Source organism: Scyliorhinus canicula, chromosome 4 (genome assembly GCF_902713615.1).
Source record: "Scyliorhinus canicula chromosome 4, sScyCan1.1, whole genome shotgun sequence".
Taxonomy (NCBI): domain Eukaryota; kingdom Metazoa; phylum Chordata; class Chondrichthyes; order Carcharhiniformes; family Scyliorhinidae; genus Scyliorhinus; species Scyliorhinus canicula.
This window is the reverse complement of record NC_052149.1, coordinates 71,073,683-71,091,622: the sequence shown is the minus strand read 5'-3', so window position 1 is coordinate 71,091,622 and position 17,940 is coordinate 71,073,683. Positions and strand designations below refer to the sequence as shown.

The following is a 17,940-nucleotide window of genomic DNA, read 5'->3' as shown; positions in this document are numbered from 1 at the left end:
TGTTTGCAGATACTATTGGACGTAACAGTATAAAAACATGTATCATATTGATCCAGATTTTAAAATGGCAGGTCAACATGTATCTACTGTTACTTATGGTGCAGAGTCAATGTACACAAGTGAACATGGTTAAAGTTAAGAGATGACCAGTGTCTAAAAGAGCTGAACGAGCTGCTCTCGGGGTTAGAACAAATTTATCATTCTAAACGCAGTTAAAATTCAACGATATGAAGCAAAATTGCAGGAATTGATATAAGACAGATAATACAAACCCATATGACAACTATTTTTAGTATCCTACCTACAGAACTGATCCAAATTATTCACATGTCGAACCGTCCAACTTTATTCGCAATAACTTCATAATGAAGCCATAGCCATTTGGTTCGGTAATGTTCAAGTCAGAGGACCATGAATTCAATCCAATCTCCACATACGACAATCAATTCTGAGTGCTATATTGAAGGAGTGTTGCATTGTTAGCAATGGTATCATTCAATGGATGTTGAAGCCATTTTACCTGCCCAAGTAGATAACCTGCTATTCAAAGTGCGAGAAATTCCTTAACCATTACCATCAAACAGATTAATTGGGGGCAGCACGGTGGCGCAATGGTTAGCACTGCCGCTTCATGGCACCGAGGACCTGGGTTCGATCCCAGCCCGAGGTCACTCTCCATGCGGAGTTCCCAGTGTCTGCGCAGGTCTCGCCCCCCAAAACCCAAACGGATGTGCACGGTTGGTAAATTGGCAACACTAAATTGCGCCTCAATTGGAAAACAAATAATTGGGTGCTCTCAAAGAAATTTAGAATGAAAAAAAAAGATTAATTGGCAATTTATCCCATTGCTAAATTGGGACCTTGTTGTGCACATCTGCCTACAGAAGTTATTATAGTTCAAAGACTGGAAAGCATTCAAGGTCAACCCAAGAAAGTTAGATGTACTCAAAAAAAACTGAGCTCAAGAGGTGCTCCTGGAATACATAAATTTGGAATACACATTACAAACTGAAATGAAGCTCAATGAACTTCAGGATCTATTTACCATCATCTACTTGCAGATGTCCCATGCCATCTTTGATCAAAGATAAGTTTTGAAACTTGAGGCAATGTAAAATTTTAATTCATTCACATTACTTCTTATTCACATTTAATTAATTCACAAATTTCAAGTTTCAGAGTTCTGATGTAGCACTTAGTTACCAATGAGTTAACAGTGCAAAGTACCACGGCCCAAATTCAAATGGAACAAACCAGCAAGTACCTGGTATTTAAAGTCCAACAGCAACCCCAAATGTAATTTACAAGGTACATGCTATCATTTCCTCAAGTCTTGCTATTGAAAGTGTCACAATAAATGTGCAGAGTCGAGACCCAAAACAAACAAAATGGCATACAATTAAATATACAGACTACATAGCTAAAATTGAACGACAAATAGCCTTACACATTTGATGGTGAATTCTTCACACTGCTAGAAATATTTTTTTTACTCCACATTTAAGCAATAAAAGTCCAAACGAGAAATAATGCATGAAAAGCTAGTTCACACAACAAAGTATTTATCAAGTAGAAAATTAACTAGACCCCAATGTGCATTAAGAGCTTCTTTCAATCAGTTATCAAACGAAAACCCTCGAGAAAAAAGGATCACAAGGGAAAGTGACGAGCTCATCCGGTCTATATTTGTATTTTACAACTGACTTGCATTGTGTCGTAAGAACATGCTATTTCAGTATAGGTTGCTATGGTCTTTTACAATTCAATACAAGTGTTCCTCACAGAAAAGTTTAAAAATCAGCTTTCTGACCATTATTTCAAAATGCAGGAAGACTAATATATTTATAAAACCATGATCCTTCCGGAACATAGGAATTTGGAACAGAGTAGGCAATTCAGCCCTTCAAACCTGCTCCACCATTCAATCAGGTCATGGCTGATCTCTTCCTGGTCTCAAATCCACCTCCCTACCTATTCTCCATATCCAATTGACCAGTTTTGCACTTGTTCTTGGACAAAGAATTAAGTGGCCCAACAAGAGCATAATGTATCAATGATTATGTGTGCTAGCCATAACTACATACAACATTGAGACTCTACAATCCAACAAACACAATTAGTATTGACACTGCACTGTGAATCATACTAGATGACAGATTACCTATGATTAATGAATCATATATTCAAACGTTAAAGTATAATTTTTAAAACCTGACTTATTGTGGGACAAGCTCAAGATTGAAGGGATGTACATTCTAACATAGAAAGGTTGAAACTTCAGAGTTCCACGAAAGAACACTGAAGCAAACATCAATATAAAGCACACTAGAAACTCGAGTAGAAAACATGGTGGCTGAGACACAAGATGGAGGCCATTGCACTAAAGTCCTAACGACAAAAAGTTTTATTGTATTTTGAACCAAACAACAGTATGTTAAAATGTGCAAGATTTAGGGCAACACCCAAATGCTCACTTCTGCCCAAATCGAACTGATCGAAGCTCCACACCCCCACGTGCTTCTCTGGCTTGCAAGCTAGCGTGCAAAGTAGGATGTGTCTACAAACTAGTCATGCAGACTCCACCTGCATCAACCACACTTAAATTACTCATTTAAAATACTGATTTAAGACAAATAGGTTTAGTACAGGACAAATAAAAAGGTGGGTTTAACGTCTGCGAGAAAATAGGCGTGAAGAGGTATCACCCAGTGATCACTCCAAGCCTGTTGCTCTGCCATGAGTGACGACGGAAACTGAAAGCACAGCGTTAAATTGTTTTAAACAAGTTGCATTCTTAAAAACCAGCGCTTCGTCTCTTAAAATATTGCGAGGCGTGAAGGGATTCAAACCTGCCTCATTGGTGTACATATAGCAACAGCTTTGAGGGTGAAGCTGAAACACGCGGATTTGCAGGGACAATCCCTCCCGATCACCACCCCGCCAATCTCTCCACTCAGGCAAAGGCCCAGCCCCAAGGTAGAAGCCTAACTCGGGAGTGCAGGAATAATACTCGGGAATATCTTGCAAGGGTCAGTTCTTCACGATTCCCAACCTCGTTACCGGCTGACATCAAGTAATAAAATTAAAACAACCGCAACACCTTTCCCCATCACCCACCCCTCGCCGATTAATGCATGCAATAAGAGCAGTCCCGCAGATGTGCCAATACCTTCTTTTCTCAAGGTCACAGGAGCCTGGGACTCTGGTTTAATGTCGCTGGACGTTACGGGTACTTTCCTGTCCTTCTGAGATTCCTTCTTGGGCTGCTGTTTGGACGCAGCCGTCTTGTTGTCTTTCTCCTTCTTGTCTTTCTTGATTTCAGCCTCCTTTAAAATCTCGAACGGGTCGGACTCATCGTCAAATAGTTGGTCGAACCGATTGGTCACGACGCAGCCGAAGCCTTCCTGTAAGTTCCCGGGCATGATGGGCCCCCTTAAGTGTGGATTCTCCTCGGATGCTACAAGGCTACAAAAAACGCTCCAATCAGCCTCAAAATGGCCGGTTAGAGACGGTCTTCTTGCTCGCGCTGCCTGATGGGCCGCGCCATCCGGGACAGGCAAGGACCCTCGCAATGCCTGCTGGGAAATGTAGTCTTTTCCTTTGGTCACTTCCCCCTGCGATTGCGAGGGGAAGACCACAATTCCCAGCGTACACTGCCTGCTCCCTCTTGTTGCAAACCCACAGTGATACATGGTGCCAATGAATCCCAGGGCAAAACAGGTGGACCCAAGCAGTTTGCTGCTAATGCAGCCCGAATCTGCGATGCACCTTACAAATAATTTTGAAAATTGTGCATACCAGAAATTGTACCAAAAAATGCTGTTAATAGTTAACAGATCAGGAAACAGAAAGAAACGTTTTTAGTCAATTACCTTTCATCAGACTTCTGATTAAAAATTGAGTATTTGACAGCATTTTCTGTTTTTAGTTATTTTTTTATTAATTCATGGGATATGGGCTTCACTGACTACGTCAATATTTATTGCCCATATTGAATTGCCCTTGAGAAGGTGGTGGTGAGCTGCCTTCTGAAACCGCTGTAATCCATGTGGTGAAGGTACATGGTGCTGTTAGGAAGAGAGTTCCAAGATATTGATCCAGCGACAGTGAAAGAACAGCGATATAGTTCAAATCAGGATAGTGTGTGGCTTGAAGGGAAACTTCCAGGTGATGATGTTCCCATGCGTCTACTGCCCTTGTCCTAGATGTGGAGATGCCGACGTTGGACTGGGGTGAGCACAGTAAGAAGTCTTACAACACCAGGTTAAAGTCCCAACAGGTTTGTTTCAAACACGAGCTTTCGGAGCGCAGCTCCTTCCTCAGGTGAATGGCGAGGTATGTTCCAGAAACATTTATATAGACAAAGTCAGAGCATCAAAGTCAGAGATTGTCCAGCATCTCTGACTTTGTCTATATAAATGTTTCTGGAACATACCTCGCCATTCACCTGAGGAAGGATCTGCGCTCCGAAAGCTCGTGTTTGAAACAAACCCGTTGGACTTTAACCTGGTGTTGTAAGACTTCTTCTTGTCCTAGATGGTAGCAGCTGTGTGTTCTGTAGGTGCTGTCTCAGGAGACTTGCTGAGTTCCTGCAGTGCATCCTGTAGATGGTGCACACTGCTTCCAATGTGCATCGTGGAGGGAGTGAATGTTTGTGGTACCAGTCACACAGGCTGCTTTGTCCTAAATAGTGTCAAGCGTCTTAAGTATTCTTGGTGCAACACTCATCTAGGCATGTGGCGAGAATTCCATTAAATTCCTGACTTGTTCTTTGTAGATGGCAGATATGCTTTGGGGAGTCAGAAGGTGGGTTTCTGCCACAGGCTTCCTAGCCTCTGACTTGCTCTTCTATCTACAATATTTGTATAAATCATCCAGTTTTTTTGTGGTCAATGGTAACGCAAGAAATGGTAGTGGGAGATTCAGCTTTGGTAATGCCATTGAATGTCAAGGTGTGATGGTTAAATTCTCTCTTGCTGGTCATTGCCTGACACTTCTGTCGCTTAAATGTTACTTGCCACTCGTCAGCCCAAGCCTGGATATTGTCCAGATCTTGCTGTATTTGGCACGGACTGCTTAAATATCTGAGAAGTTGCAAATGGTGCTGAACAGTCATCAGCGAACATTCCCACTTCTAACCTTCTGATGGAAGGAAGGTCATTGATGCAGTAGGTAAGGATGGTTGGGCCTAGGATGCTACCCTGAGGAACTTCTGCAGCAATGCCCTGGAACTGAGATGATTGACTTCCAACAATCACAACCATCTTCCTTTGTGCCAGGTACGACTCCAACCAGCAGAGTTATCCTCTTGTTTCCCACTGACTCCAGATTTGCTCGGACGCTTTGATGCCACACTTGGGTCAAATTTTATGTCAAGGCCCATTCCTATCACATCACCTCTTCATAGAATCCCTACAGTGCAGAAGGAGGTCATTTGGCCCATTGAATTTATATTGAACCTCTGAAAGGATATCCTACCTCGGCCTAAACCCCACACTATCCCCGTAACTCCAGCTAGGGCCAATTTAGCACAGCCAATCCACCTAATGTGGACTGTAGGAGAAAACCCACCCGGACACGGGAAGGAAGACCCATGGAGGTTTGGACGGCCAAGAGCGAAGGATTTCTCCTTCTTCTCACATGTACATAAAGTATACTCCCGGATCGACTTTTTTATTTTGAACAGGGTTTTACTGGCGGGGTTGGTTGACACCAAGTATTCGGCGATTGCTATGTCGGACCATGCCCCACATTGGGTGGACCTACAGGTGAGCAAGGAGGGTGGTCAGCGCCCGCAAGGAGATTGGATGTGGGACTGTTAACGGACGAGGGGGTGTGCGGGCCGGTGAGGGAATCCATCCAGAACTACCTGGAGATTAACGATACGTGAGAGGTCTCAGCAGCAATGGTTTGGGACACACTGAAGCCAGTGGTCAGAGGGGAACTGATTTCGATTCAGGCCCATAGGGAGAAGGAAGAGAGGGCAGAGGCGGATAGGTTGGTTGGGGGAATACTTCAGGTAGACAGGAGGTATGCGGAGGCAGGATTACTGAAGCAACAAAGGAGGTTGCAGGTGGAATTTGGCTTGTTATCTACAGGGAAGGCGGTGGAGCAGTTGAGGAGGGTGAGGGGGGGGCGGGGGGGGGCGATATAAGAGAGTGGAAGAGAAGGCTAGTAGAATGTTGGCACGCCAGCTCAGGAAAAGGGAGGCAGCTAGGGAGATAGGAGAGTGAAGGACAGAGGAGGGAGCACAATCTTGGACCCAGCAGGGGTTAACGGAATGTTTAAGGAGTTTTACCCCAGGCTATACGAGCCGGAACCCCTAGCGGGATTGGAAGAAGTGAGGCAATTTCTGGGAAGGCTGGGAGCCCTGATAGGGAATGAAGAATTAGCAGATGGACAGGAGGCCATGCAGTCAGGCAAGGCCCCGGGACCAGCTGGTTACCCAGTGGAGTTTTCTAAAAAGTGTTCTGAGATGCTGGGCCCACTGTTGGTGAGGAAGCGCGGTGTTCTTCCCCCAACAATGTCACAGGCCTCGATCTCACTGATCCTGAAGCAGGAGAAGGACCCTGAGCTATTCGGGTCCTACAGGCCGACCTCCCTGTTGAATGTTGATGCCAAACTGTTAGTGAAAATCTTGTCCTCAAGGATAGAAGACTGTGTCCCGGGGGTGATAGGGGAAGACCAGACGGGGTTCGTTAAGGGTAAGCAGCTAATGGCCAAGAGAAGGCTCTTGAATGTAATCATGATGCCCCAGAAGGAAAGGAGGTGGTGGTAGTGGTTGCAATTGACGCGGTTGGGGCTTGGCCAGGGTTTCATCGACTTGTTTCGGGCTGCTGTACCAGGCACCAAAGGCGAATGTTCAAATGAACCGTCTGACGTTGGGCTATTTTAGACTGCACCGGGGGACTAGGCAGGGATGCCCCCTCTCTCCATTGCTGTTCTCTCTGGCCATTGAGAAACTGGCTATGGCGTTAAGAGCTTCCAGGGGCTGCGCCACCATGCTGCCCCCCCCCCCCCCCCCCCCCCCCCCCCGCCGCTTAATCATAATGGTAGCGTGGGGGATATGCCAGGCCAGGGGGTTAAAGTGATTGATTACAATTCTGCTGATCATGCGCAGAGCTTCATTGATGGCCAGTCTTGAGTTGCTAGGTCTGTTCCAAATCTATCCAATTAGCATGGTGGTAGACCCACACAACTAGATGGAGGGTATCAATATGAAGATGGGACTTTATCTCCACAAAGACTGTGCAACAGACTCTCCTACTGATACTGTCATGGACAGATGCATCTGCTGCAAGCATAGGGCAGCACGGTAGCAAAGTAGTTAGCACAGTTGCTTCACAGCTCCAGGGTCCCAGATTCGATTCCAGCTTGGGTCACTGTCTGTGCGGAGTCTGCATGTTCTCCCCGTGTCTGTGTGGGTTTCCTCCGGATGCTCCGGTTTCCTCCTACAGTCCACAGATGTGCAGATTAGGTGGATTGGCCATGATAAATTGCCCTTAAGTGTCCCAAACAAAAGTTAGATGGGGTTACTGAGTTCCTGGGAGGGGTGGAGGTGGGGGTTAAGTAGGGCGCTCTTGAGGGTAAATGCAACCGCAACATATGCCAGGCTCGTCCTGATTCAGTTCACGGTGGTTCATCGGGCCCACATGACGGTGGCCCGGATGAGCAAATGCTTTGGGCTGGAGGACAAGTGTGCTAGATGTGGGGGAGGACCAGCGAACCATGTCCACATGTTCTGGGCGTGTCCAAAACTCAGGGGATACTGGCAGGGATTTGCGGACGTCATATCCCGGGTACTGAAAACAAGGGTGGCGATGAGTCCAGAGGTGGCGATTTTTGGGGTGTCGGAAGACCCGGGAGTCCAGGAGGGGATAGAGGCCGACGTTGTGGCCTTTGCTTCCCTGATAGCCCGGTGACGAATACTGTTGGCTTGGAGGGACTCAAAGCCCCCAAAGACCGAAGTATGGCTGTCGGACATGGCAAACTTTCTCGGCTTGGAAAAAAATCAAGTTCGCCTTACGAAGATCACTATCAGGGTTCGCCCGGAGGTGGCAACCATTCATCGACTTCTTCGCAGGGAACTGATTGTCAGCGGTAGAATATGTAGAGTAGGGGGAAGAATAGGCGGGTCTATTTGCGATAGTGGTACTGTTATTTGCACTATGTTTTTTGTAATTGGTATCTGCACACTAATGTATATTGTTACTGTTTACAATGCCAAAAATACCTCAATAAAATTGTCCGTTAAAAAAAAGTAGGGCGCTCTTTCCAGGGGCTGATGCAGACTCGATGGGCCGAATGGCCTCCTTCTGCACTGTAAATTCTATGATTCTATGTTTCTATATGAACTTCTGAAATAGGAGAAGTAGGCCATTTGGCCCCTCAAGCCTGCTCCAGTGTTCGATAAGATAGTGGCACATTGGTGAGGATGAGGTCAAGTATGTTTTTCTGTTATGTTGATTCCCTCAGCCACAGACCCAGTCCAGCAGCTATGTCATTTAGGACCTGACCAGCTTAGTCAGTAGTGCTGCTCCCAGGCCACTCTTGGTGATGGGCATTGAAGTTCCACGCCCAGTGCTTCCTCCAAGCAGTGTTCAACATGGAGGAATACTGATTCATCAGCTAGGGGAGACATGTCGAAAAGTACATGGTAATCAGGAGGATACCTTGCCCATGTTTAACCCAATATTATGAGATTTCATGGGGTCCAGAGTCAATGTTGAGGAGTCCCATGGAAACTCCCTCTGGTCGGACAGGGCGTACCCAGGGATAGTGATGGTGGTGGCAGGGACATTATTTGTAAGATATGATTCTAAAGGTATGTTTTTGTCAGGCTGTTGCTTGACGAGTCTGTGAACTTGAGGAATTCTCTACCATGGAAAGCTGTTGGGGCCAGTTTGTTGGATATATTCAAGAGGGAGCTGGACATGGCCCTTGCGGCTAAAGGGATCAAAGGGTTATGGAGAGAAAGCGGGAGTGGGATACTGAATTTACATGAACAGCCATGATCAAATTGAATGGTGGTGCAGGCTCAAAGGGCCGAATGGCCTACTCCTGCACCTATTTTCCATGTGTCTATGCCTTCAGTTGCCCAGGCCCTAGAATTCCCTGCCCTTACTCTGCCTCACTCTCCTCCTTTAAGACAGCCCTTAAAACCACATTCCTTAATTAAGCTTTTAGTCATCTGCCCTAAAATATCTGTATGTGCCTGGGTGTCATATTTTGTTTTGGAATGCCTCTTGGTAAAGGTGGTATATAAATCTAAGGTGTTGTTGTTGTCTGGTCTGCCCCCCAAGAAGGCTTGGAAAGGGAACATGCAGTGTTCACCAGTAGGCTTGAACCCTCCGCGACCAGTATAGTGACCTATGCAGTGCACAGAGCGTCTTACCAACATCGATAGTATTGTCTTGAAATTGGATGTATAATTAGATCTTTTACGCATGTATTGATGTGGCTTTCTCAGTTTGAGGAGCACTTGTGCAACTGTGTTGCTGTTAGTGGCACTAGATTAATCCACATCACCTCTGTTGGTTTATTTAATATAGGCAAAACTGGTGGAACAGTAAATGCAGACTACCTGGGTCCACTTGTTTTGCAGTGACCTTGATTGCAACAAAAAGACAATGCAGTTCCCTCCTCAGTTTCTTTTGCAGGCACAAGGCAGACACCTAAACAATAGTAAAAGTCCTGCAATAACAATTGAATTACTTGTTCTGATTTATCTCTAACATTAACATTTCTGTACTCCCATGGGGACTAACTAGCCCAAGTGTTTCTAGTATTTTCTGTTTTGCATAAGATCACAAGATAATTAGAGATGAAGGATGTTGTGTTATGTAATTTGGAATAACACAAGCTGCCACTTGATGCAGTTTTGAGTAAAAGATGCTCCAGACTTTGAAGTGAGTTCATTGGGCGAGATTCTCCCAAAACGGGAGAAATCGTAAAACTGCCGTAAAACCCGGGCGGGTTTTACGGCAGCGCGCCCCTTCCCGACGGGGGACCGATTCTGGTCCCCCGTCGGGGCTAGCAGCCCGACGTCGGAGGCTCCGACAAGTCGGGCTTAACGAAAATCGTTAAACCCGCTTGCCGGAGTTAGCGCCGGCTGACGCGTCATATGACGTCAGCCGCGCATGCGCAGGTGGGAAGACGCCACCTGCGCATGCGCGGGTGACGTCATCGCGTTTTTGCGCGAAACCCGCGCATGCGCGGGCCGGGTTGCCCCTCAGCCGCCCCGCGTATTGATACTGCGGGGCGGCGGAAGGACAAATAGTGCGCGGGCATCGGGCCCGCTGCCCGCGATCGGTGCCCACCGATCGCGGGCCCATGGCACCCTTGGCACGGCCGTGGTACTGCCGTGCCAATCGGTGCCATGGTTATTTTTTGCGAGTTTGTCACAACGTTTTTACGAACGGCAGGACCAGGTGTGTTTGCCGTTCGTAAAAAGGTCGTAAAGGGCTGGGACTTCGGCCCTTCTAACAGCTGAGAATCGCTGCCGGCCGTAAAAAAACGGCGGCAGCGATTCGTGTCGGGATTTCGGCGGGGGGGGGGGAGAATAGCGGGAGGGCGTCAAAAAAGTCGGGAAGGCCCTCCCGCTATTCTCCCACCCATCGTGGGGGGCGGAGAATTTCGCCCATTGTGTTTTATTGAACTATTAGCGCAGTTCTCAATGAGTTTGACTCTCTGCTAATCTAAATGTAGTAACTCAGTCTAACTGAACCAGCCTTGCTCTAAGCCACATGCTGGGGTGTGATGCTGAGGATGCACCCTGTCTAACTCTCTAGGTGTTGGTCTGTGTAAAGAGGCGGGGTGTGAGTGCCTCATCCCTTTTATAGTGAGATACCACCCATGAGTGTCAGAGGTGACAGAACAGAGCAAACAAAACAAATGTTCACAAGTCCAGTCTCTGAGGCTTGCGTCTGATCCTGGTTGACCACTAGAGAGGTGGCGGAGGGGATGACGGCGCCTTGACAGGCGGGATGGAAGCCTGAGTGGTGGCCTCGTGGTGTGAGGTATCAGGAGGTGGCAATTCAACAAATGGAAATGGAGGAGAAAGTGGTTGCGGGCAGGCAACTTTGTGCAGTGCCCGTCGATTCCTTTGCACGATGGAGCCATCAGCTATACATACAGCATAAGAGCAGGGCGCGGCCTGCCGAACAACGTCAGCCAGGGCAATCCACCCACCATCCGGTATCTTGATACTGACAGTGTCTGCTGGGGATAGCACGGCCAGATCGGTGGCATGGGCATCATAGTCCTGCTTTTGACGGTCTCTGAGCTGCTGCATCTTCTGCAGCACCGGGAGGTGATCCAGGTTGGGCAGGTGTATGGCTGGAAGTGTCGTCCGCAGGTCCCTGTTCATCAGGAGTTGAGCCGCCGACATGCCAGTGGACAATGGAGGCGCCTTGTACGCGAGCAGTGCGAGGTGTATGTTGGAAGCAAAGTCCACGGCCTTTCAAATGAGCTGTTTCACAATGTGCACCTCTTTCTTGACTTTTCCATTGGACTGTGGATAGTGCGGACTGGAGGTGAAATGCTGGAAATTGTATGACCTGGCAAACGTGGACTATTCTCGACGGCTAAGGCACGGGCCGTAGTCGCTCATGACGGTGATTGGGATGCCCTGCCTTAAGAACCTCTCCTTAGAGGCTTTGATGTCGGTCCGCGAGGTGAGGTCCGGGAGCTTCAGCACCTCAGGGTAATTCGAGAAATAGTCGATGATCAAAACGTAGTCGTGACCATTTGCATGAAAGAGGTCGATGCCAACCTTGGACCACGGAGAGGTCACTATGTCATGCTGTTGGAACGTCTCCTTGCTCTGCGCTGGTTGGAACTGCTGACAGGTAGCACAGTTCAGGACCATGTTCGTGATGTCCTGGCTGATGCCGGGCCAGTAGACAGCTTGCCGGGCTCTGCGTCTGCACTTCTCAATGCCTCGGTGTCCCTCATGAATCTGGCGCAGCACGAAGTGCTGGAGACTGAGTGGAATAACAATCCTGTCCAGCTTGAGGAGGATACCATCAATCACCGTCAGGTCATCCTTCACATTGTACAATTGTGGGCACTGCCCTTTCTGCCAGCCATTGGTGAGGTTGTTGATGACGCGTTGCAAGAGGGGGTCTTTGGCTGTCTCATCACGGATGAGAACTACCTACTCATCTGTTGCCGGGAGAGTGCTGGCACACAGCTGCACCTGCGATTCGATGTGCTGGATGATTTCCAGCAGCTCACTGGGCGAGGTGACGGAGTGGGACAATGTATCAGCGATGATGAGCTCCTTGCCAGGTGTGTACACCAAGTTGAAGTCATACCTCCTAAGTTTAAGCAGGATTCTCTGCAACTGAGGCATCATGTCGTTCATGTCCTTGTGGATGATGTGGACCAGAGGCCCATCATCCGTCTCGACTGTGAATGTTGGCAGGCCGTTGACATAAATCATGAAATTTGAGGATGCCGGTGAGAGGACCCAAGCACTCCTTCTCAATCTGTGCGTATCTGGCTTCAGTGGGCGTCATCGCCCTTGATGCGTAGGCTACTGGCTACTACAATGAAGCAACGCCGCACTGATGCCATCCTGACTCGCATCTGTGGATATCTTTGTCTCCCGGTCCGGGTCGAAGAATGCCAGGACTGGTGCAGTGGTGAGCTTGGCTTTCAGCTCCAGCCACTCTGTCTGGTGTGCCGCCTTCCACTCAAAGGCAGTTGACCTTTACACCAGGTTGCGTAGGGCCGTGGTGTGGGTGTGGCCATGTTTGGAATGAACTTGCCCAGAAGATTGACCATACCCAAGAAGCGCAGCACCGTCTTTTTGTCCTCGGGACCTTGATTTTATCTGTGTCCGGGCGCACACCATGCTGAGATCTGGTTGCCTCGGAACTTGAGCGTCGATGTGCCAAAACAACATTTGGACCTGATTAACTTTAGGCCATTGGCATGTACATGGTGGAATACCTTCTGGAGACGGGACACATGCTCTTCAGGGGTCGTGGACCATATGATGATGTCGTCCACATACACACGAACGCCTTCAATGCCTTCCATCATCTGCTCCATGATGTGGTAGAATATCTCCGATGCTGAGATGATGCCTAATGGCATGCAATTGTAGCAGTATCTGCCAAAAAGGCGTGTTGAAGGTGCAGAGCCTTCTGCTGGACTAGTCCAGCTGGATTTGCCAAAATTCCTGTGATGCATCCAATTTGGCAAGAAGCGCGAGTGTGCCATCTCACTCGTGAGTTCCTCACGCTTCGGGATGGGGTAGTGTTCCCGCATGATATTCTTATTGAGATCCTTGGGATCAATGCAGATGCGCAGGTCCCCAAAGGCTTCTTTATGCACACCATCAAGCTGATCCAGTCAGTCGGTTCAGTGTCCTTGGCTATGATGCCATTTTGCTGAAGATCCTTGAGCTGTGCCTTCAGGAGCTCTCTCAGTGGAGCAGGGACTCGTTGTGGTGCGTGGACCACTGGCTTGGCATCAGGTCATTGTAGAATCTTGTATCGATACGGCAGCGTGCCCAATCCATTGAACGCATTTGGATACTGGGCGAGGATGTCGTCGATGCCGGCCTGAAGATCCACATGGAAGGATGCCGTGGTGTAAACCCTTTGAATGAGGTTCAGCTGCTTGCAGGCATGTGCACCTAGTAGGGATGCCCTGTCTGGCTTAACAATTTCAAAGCATAACCGTGCTTGTGTGTGTCAGTTGGATACGTGCAGATGACAGGATCCCAGTACCGTGATGGCATTCCCGTTGTAATCCAGGAGCTTGCAGGCAGCTGGAAGGACCGTGGGGGGCTTCTTAATGTGTCTGAAGTCTGCCTGTGAGAGGAGGTTGGCAGAGGCACCTGTGTCCAGCTTGATCTGGATGGGGCAGTCGTTGACCTTAATCACTGCTCACCATTCGTCCTCGGAATCCACAGCTAGGATTGATTGGACTTACGATGTGTCTGGTGTGGCATATTCACACGTTGTAATAATGCCCACATGTTAGGCGTTGTCCAGGCATTCATGATCTGGATCCGTTGCACTGCCGGGATCTGAATCCTGTAGGCATTGTTGCACATTCCGGATGCGCCGTCATCGGAATTGGGAGCGCTGGCTCCTGACTGGTGGTGCAGATCTGCACAGGGCTGCATAGTAGCCTGGCTTCCCGCAGTTTAAACAGCGTCTGCCTCTTGCAGGGCAGTGTTTCTTTAAATGGGTGGTACCACATTTGGAACACGTCATGACGTCGACGTCCTGACGCTCAGTGCATCGTTGCACATGCGCAGTGCAGTTCTCAGGCGTCAGCACCTGCGCAGTGCAGGTTTCGGCCGCTTCGTTGTCCTGTTCGCATCGCGCATGCATCAGGCCCCCGGGAAGAGCGCGCGGAATGGCCGCTTTCGTCAATATTGAGGTGCTGTATCCGGGAGATGTCCTGCACACGCTCCGGCTCTTGGGAGGCTAGTTTATCATTTTCTGCCATTTTGTATTGGGTATAGCGATTTTTAGCATGCTCATGCATTGTGCATGTTTCAATCGCGACTGGCAGGGTCATATCCTTGATCTTCAGGAACTGCTCTCTCAGAGGATCAGAGTGAACTCCAGAAACAATTTGGTCTCTGATCAAAGAATAAAGAAAAGTACAGCACAGAAACAGGCCCTTCGGCCCTCCAAGCCTGTGCCGACCATGCTGCCCGTTTAAACTAAAATGTTCTACACTTCCTGGGTCGGTATCCCTCTATTTCCATGTGATTCATGTATTTGTCAAGATGCCCCTTAAATGTCATTATTGTCCCCGCTTCCACCACCTCCTCCGGCAGCGAGTTCCAGGCACCCACTACCCTCTGTGTAAAAAAACTTGCCTTGTACATCTCCTCTAAACCTTGCCCCTCGCACCTTAAACCTATGCCCCCTAGTAATTGACCCCTCTACCCTTGGGAAAAGCCTCCATTGTGCTGGTATAGATTCGCTGGTCGTCACGGATCTTGCTGAGTTGAACTAACTCGATTGAACAGACTCCTGATATCATGTTGTGTTATGTAATTTGGAATAACACAAGCTGCCACTTGATGCAGTTTTGAGTAAAAAATGCTCCAGACTTTGAAGTGAGTTCAATGTGTTTTATTGAACTGGGTGTAACTCTTGCTATTAAGCGGCAAAATTCCCAGTAAAAACCCTTCAAAAAATTGTACGCTAATCTAAATAAGATAGAACTGGGACCTCTGTCACAGACATGGTGACAGCTTTGGGCCCATTATGATTGTGTTCCTGTAATTTTTCTTCCTGCAAAATTCTGTTATGAGTGCAAAATGCCAAAAAAAATATTTTAAAAGGCTCATACGGACTTGAAGTCTTGACTCTCTCCACAGATGCTGCCAGACCTGAGTGTTTCCAGTATTTAAAAAAAAATTCTAATTTTAAAAAAATGTTTTTGTTAAGGCATTTGTACATATACACATCAAACACAACCATAACCAAAAGGAGAGCAAACAGGAATTCACATAGCACTCCACCATCTACCCTCCCTGCCACTACACTCCACCTCCCCAACCTCCTTTTAACCCCAACAACCCCACCTCTCCCTGCTGACTTCTTAACTATTCTTCAAGTAGTCGACAAACAGTTTCCATCTCCAGGCAAACCCCTGCACAGTCCCTCTCAATGCAAACTTGATCTTTTCCAACCCGAGGAATTCCACAAGGTCGCTCACCCGCACCCCCGGTTTCGGCAGTCCTGAGTCCCTCCACTCCAACAAGATCCGTTTCCGGGCTACCTGGGAGGCAAAGGCCAGCACATGGGCCTCTCTCGCCCCCTGGACTCCCGGGTCTTCCGACACTCCAAAGGTTGCACTTCTGGACACGGGACCACCTACACCTTCAACACCTCAGACATAACGTCAGCGAACTCCTGCCAGAATCCCTCCAGCTTCAACAGGCCCTAAACATGTGGACATGGTTCACGGGCACCCCCGCACACTGCACACACCTATCCTCCACCCCCTCAAAAAACCTACTCATCCTGGCCACCTTCATATGTGCCATGTGGACTACCTTGAATTGAATAAGGCTGAACCTTGCAGAAGAAGAGGATGTGTTCATTCTCCTCAAAGCCCGTCCCCCCACAGCCCAGATTCCAACACCGTACCCAACCCTTCCTCCCACTTGTGCTTGACTTCTCCTCTATTGGGGCGCTTTCCTAGTCCATTAGCTCTTTGTAAACCTCCAACATTCTGCCCTCACCCACCCCTGTTTACGAAACCACATTGTCCTGCAACCCCGGGGGCAGCAGGTCGGGAAAGGACGGTACCTGGTTCCTCACATAGCCTCTCACCTGAGAGTACTGGAAGCCATTCCTGCTGGGCAACTCATATTCCTATACAAGCCCCTCCAAGCTCAAAAAGCTACCCCCAACGAATAAGTCCCCAAACTGCTGTGGTGAATGTATTACTGCTACCATTCACCATTGTATTACATTACATTACATTGTATTATGTTGGTGCCCTTGTGGGCTCCGCCTATGGATCCGCCCCCTCGGGGGAGGTATATAGATCTGCAGCCTGTAGGCGGCACTCAGTACAGAGCAGTCGCAGGCAGACACAGATCTAGCTGATTCAAACCCACTGTTCACTTCAACTCTCTGTCTCTCTCATCAACCGCTCAATCCCCGCCCGCTGCCACTCCCGGAGCCCTGTCTCGAGCCCACCCGGAGCGAACCTATCATTTCCACAGATCGGTATCCAAACTGAGGCACCCTCCAGCCGCAGGTGTTGCCGCCACTGTCCCCACACCCTCAGGGCTGCCAATACCTCCGGATTTGTGGAGTACCTGGCTGGCGAGAACGGCAGAGGTGCTGTCGACAGTGCCCCTAAGCTCGAGTCCTTACAAGAGGCTGCCTCCATCTGCTCCTATACCGGCCCCTCCCACATCACCACTTCCTTCCCATGCCTATATTTGCTGCCCAGTAATAGTTCAGCAAATGTGGCAAGGCTAGCCCATCGCACCACCCTCTCCAGGTCCCCATTCTAGCAGCACCTTCTTCATCCGTGGGGCTTTACCCCACACAAACCCCGCGATCAGTGCATTAACCTTCCTAAAAAAAGCCTTTGGAATAAAAATCAGGAGGTTCTGGAACACAAATAAAACCCGCAGGAGATCAGTCATCATCACAGACTGCACTTGCCCCGCCAACGACAATCCCACCTCTTAAAATCCCCCTTCAGTTGCTCCACCAGTCGTGCCAAATTTAATTTATGTAGCTGCTCCCATCCCCAGGCCACCTGGATGGCCAGATACCGGTGTGGGGTAAAGCCCCATGGATAAAGAAGGTGCTGCTAGAGTGGGGACCTGGGTGGGGGGGGGGGGGGGGGGGGGGGGTTGTGCAATGGGCTGGCCTTGCCAAAAACCGGCCGAATTCCTCCAATATGCCCATGATCCCCCCCAATACCTTCAAGTTGGTTCGATATACAAATTGTCTGCATACTGCGAGACCCTATGCTCCACCACCCCCTCCCCCGCACTATCCCCAGCCAACCCCTTGACGCTCTAAGTGCCATTTCCAAAGGTTCTATCGCCAAGGCAAAAAGCAGTAGGGAGAGTGGGAATCCCTGCCTCGTCCCACGATGCAACCTAAATTGTTCCGAACTCACCCGGCTTGTCCATACACTTGATGCGGATGCCCGATACAACAACGAGCCCAATCGATCAACCCCTGCCCAAACCCGAACCGCCCCAGTACTTCCCACAAATAGTCCCATTCTACCCGATCAAAGGTCTCTCCGCGTCCATAGCGACCTCTACCTCCACATTCTGTCCCGCCGGTGGCATCAATATAACATTTAACAAACAACTAATAACCCGTCTAATAAGCACCTCATTCCCTTCACCCTGGCCGGGGGGGGGGGGGGGGGGGGGGGGGGGGGTCATATAGCTTCTTGTAAAAGTTCTCAAATACC

The 17,940-nt window shown here is 48.8% G+C and overlaps 1 protein-coding gene across 3 annotated transcripts in view; it reads right to left on the bottom strand.

The window, feature by feature from the left end:
- Window positions 1–3,540, bottom strand: part of LOC119964661 (plasminogen activator inhibitor 1 RNA-binding protein-like) — a 52,557-nt gene extending 49,017 nt beyond the window's left edge. The window contains exon 1 of one of the 3 annotated variants that reach the window (XM_038794428.1): window positions 3,170–3,540. In XM_038794428.1, the coding sequence (XP_038650356.1) occupies window positions 3,170–3,422 (253 nt within the window). In that variant the 5' untranslated portion in view covers window positions 3,423–3,540. The remainder of the gene's footprint in view (window positions 1–3,169) is intronic. The other 2 variants (XM_038794429.1, XM_038794427.1) reach the window with 2 other exon arrangements.
- Between the last annotated feature and the right edge of the window lie 14,400 nt (window positions 3,541–17,940).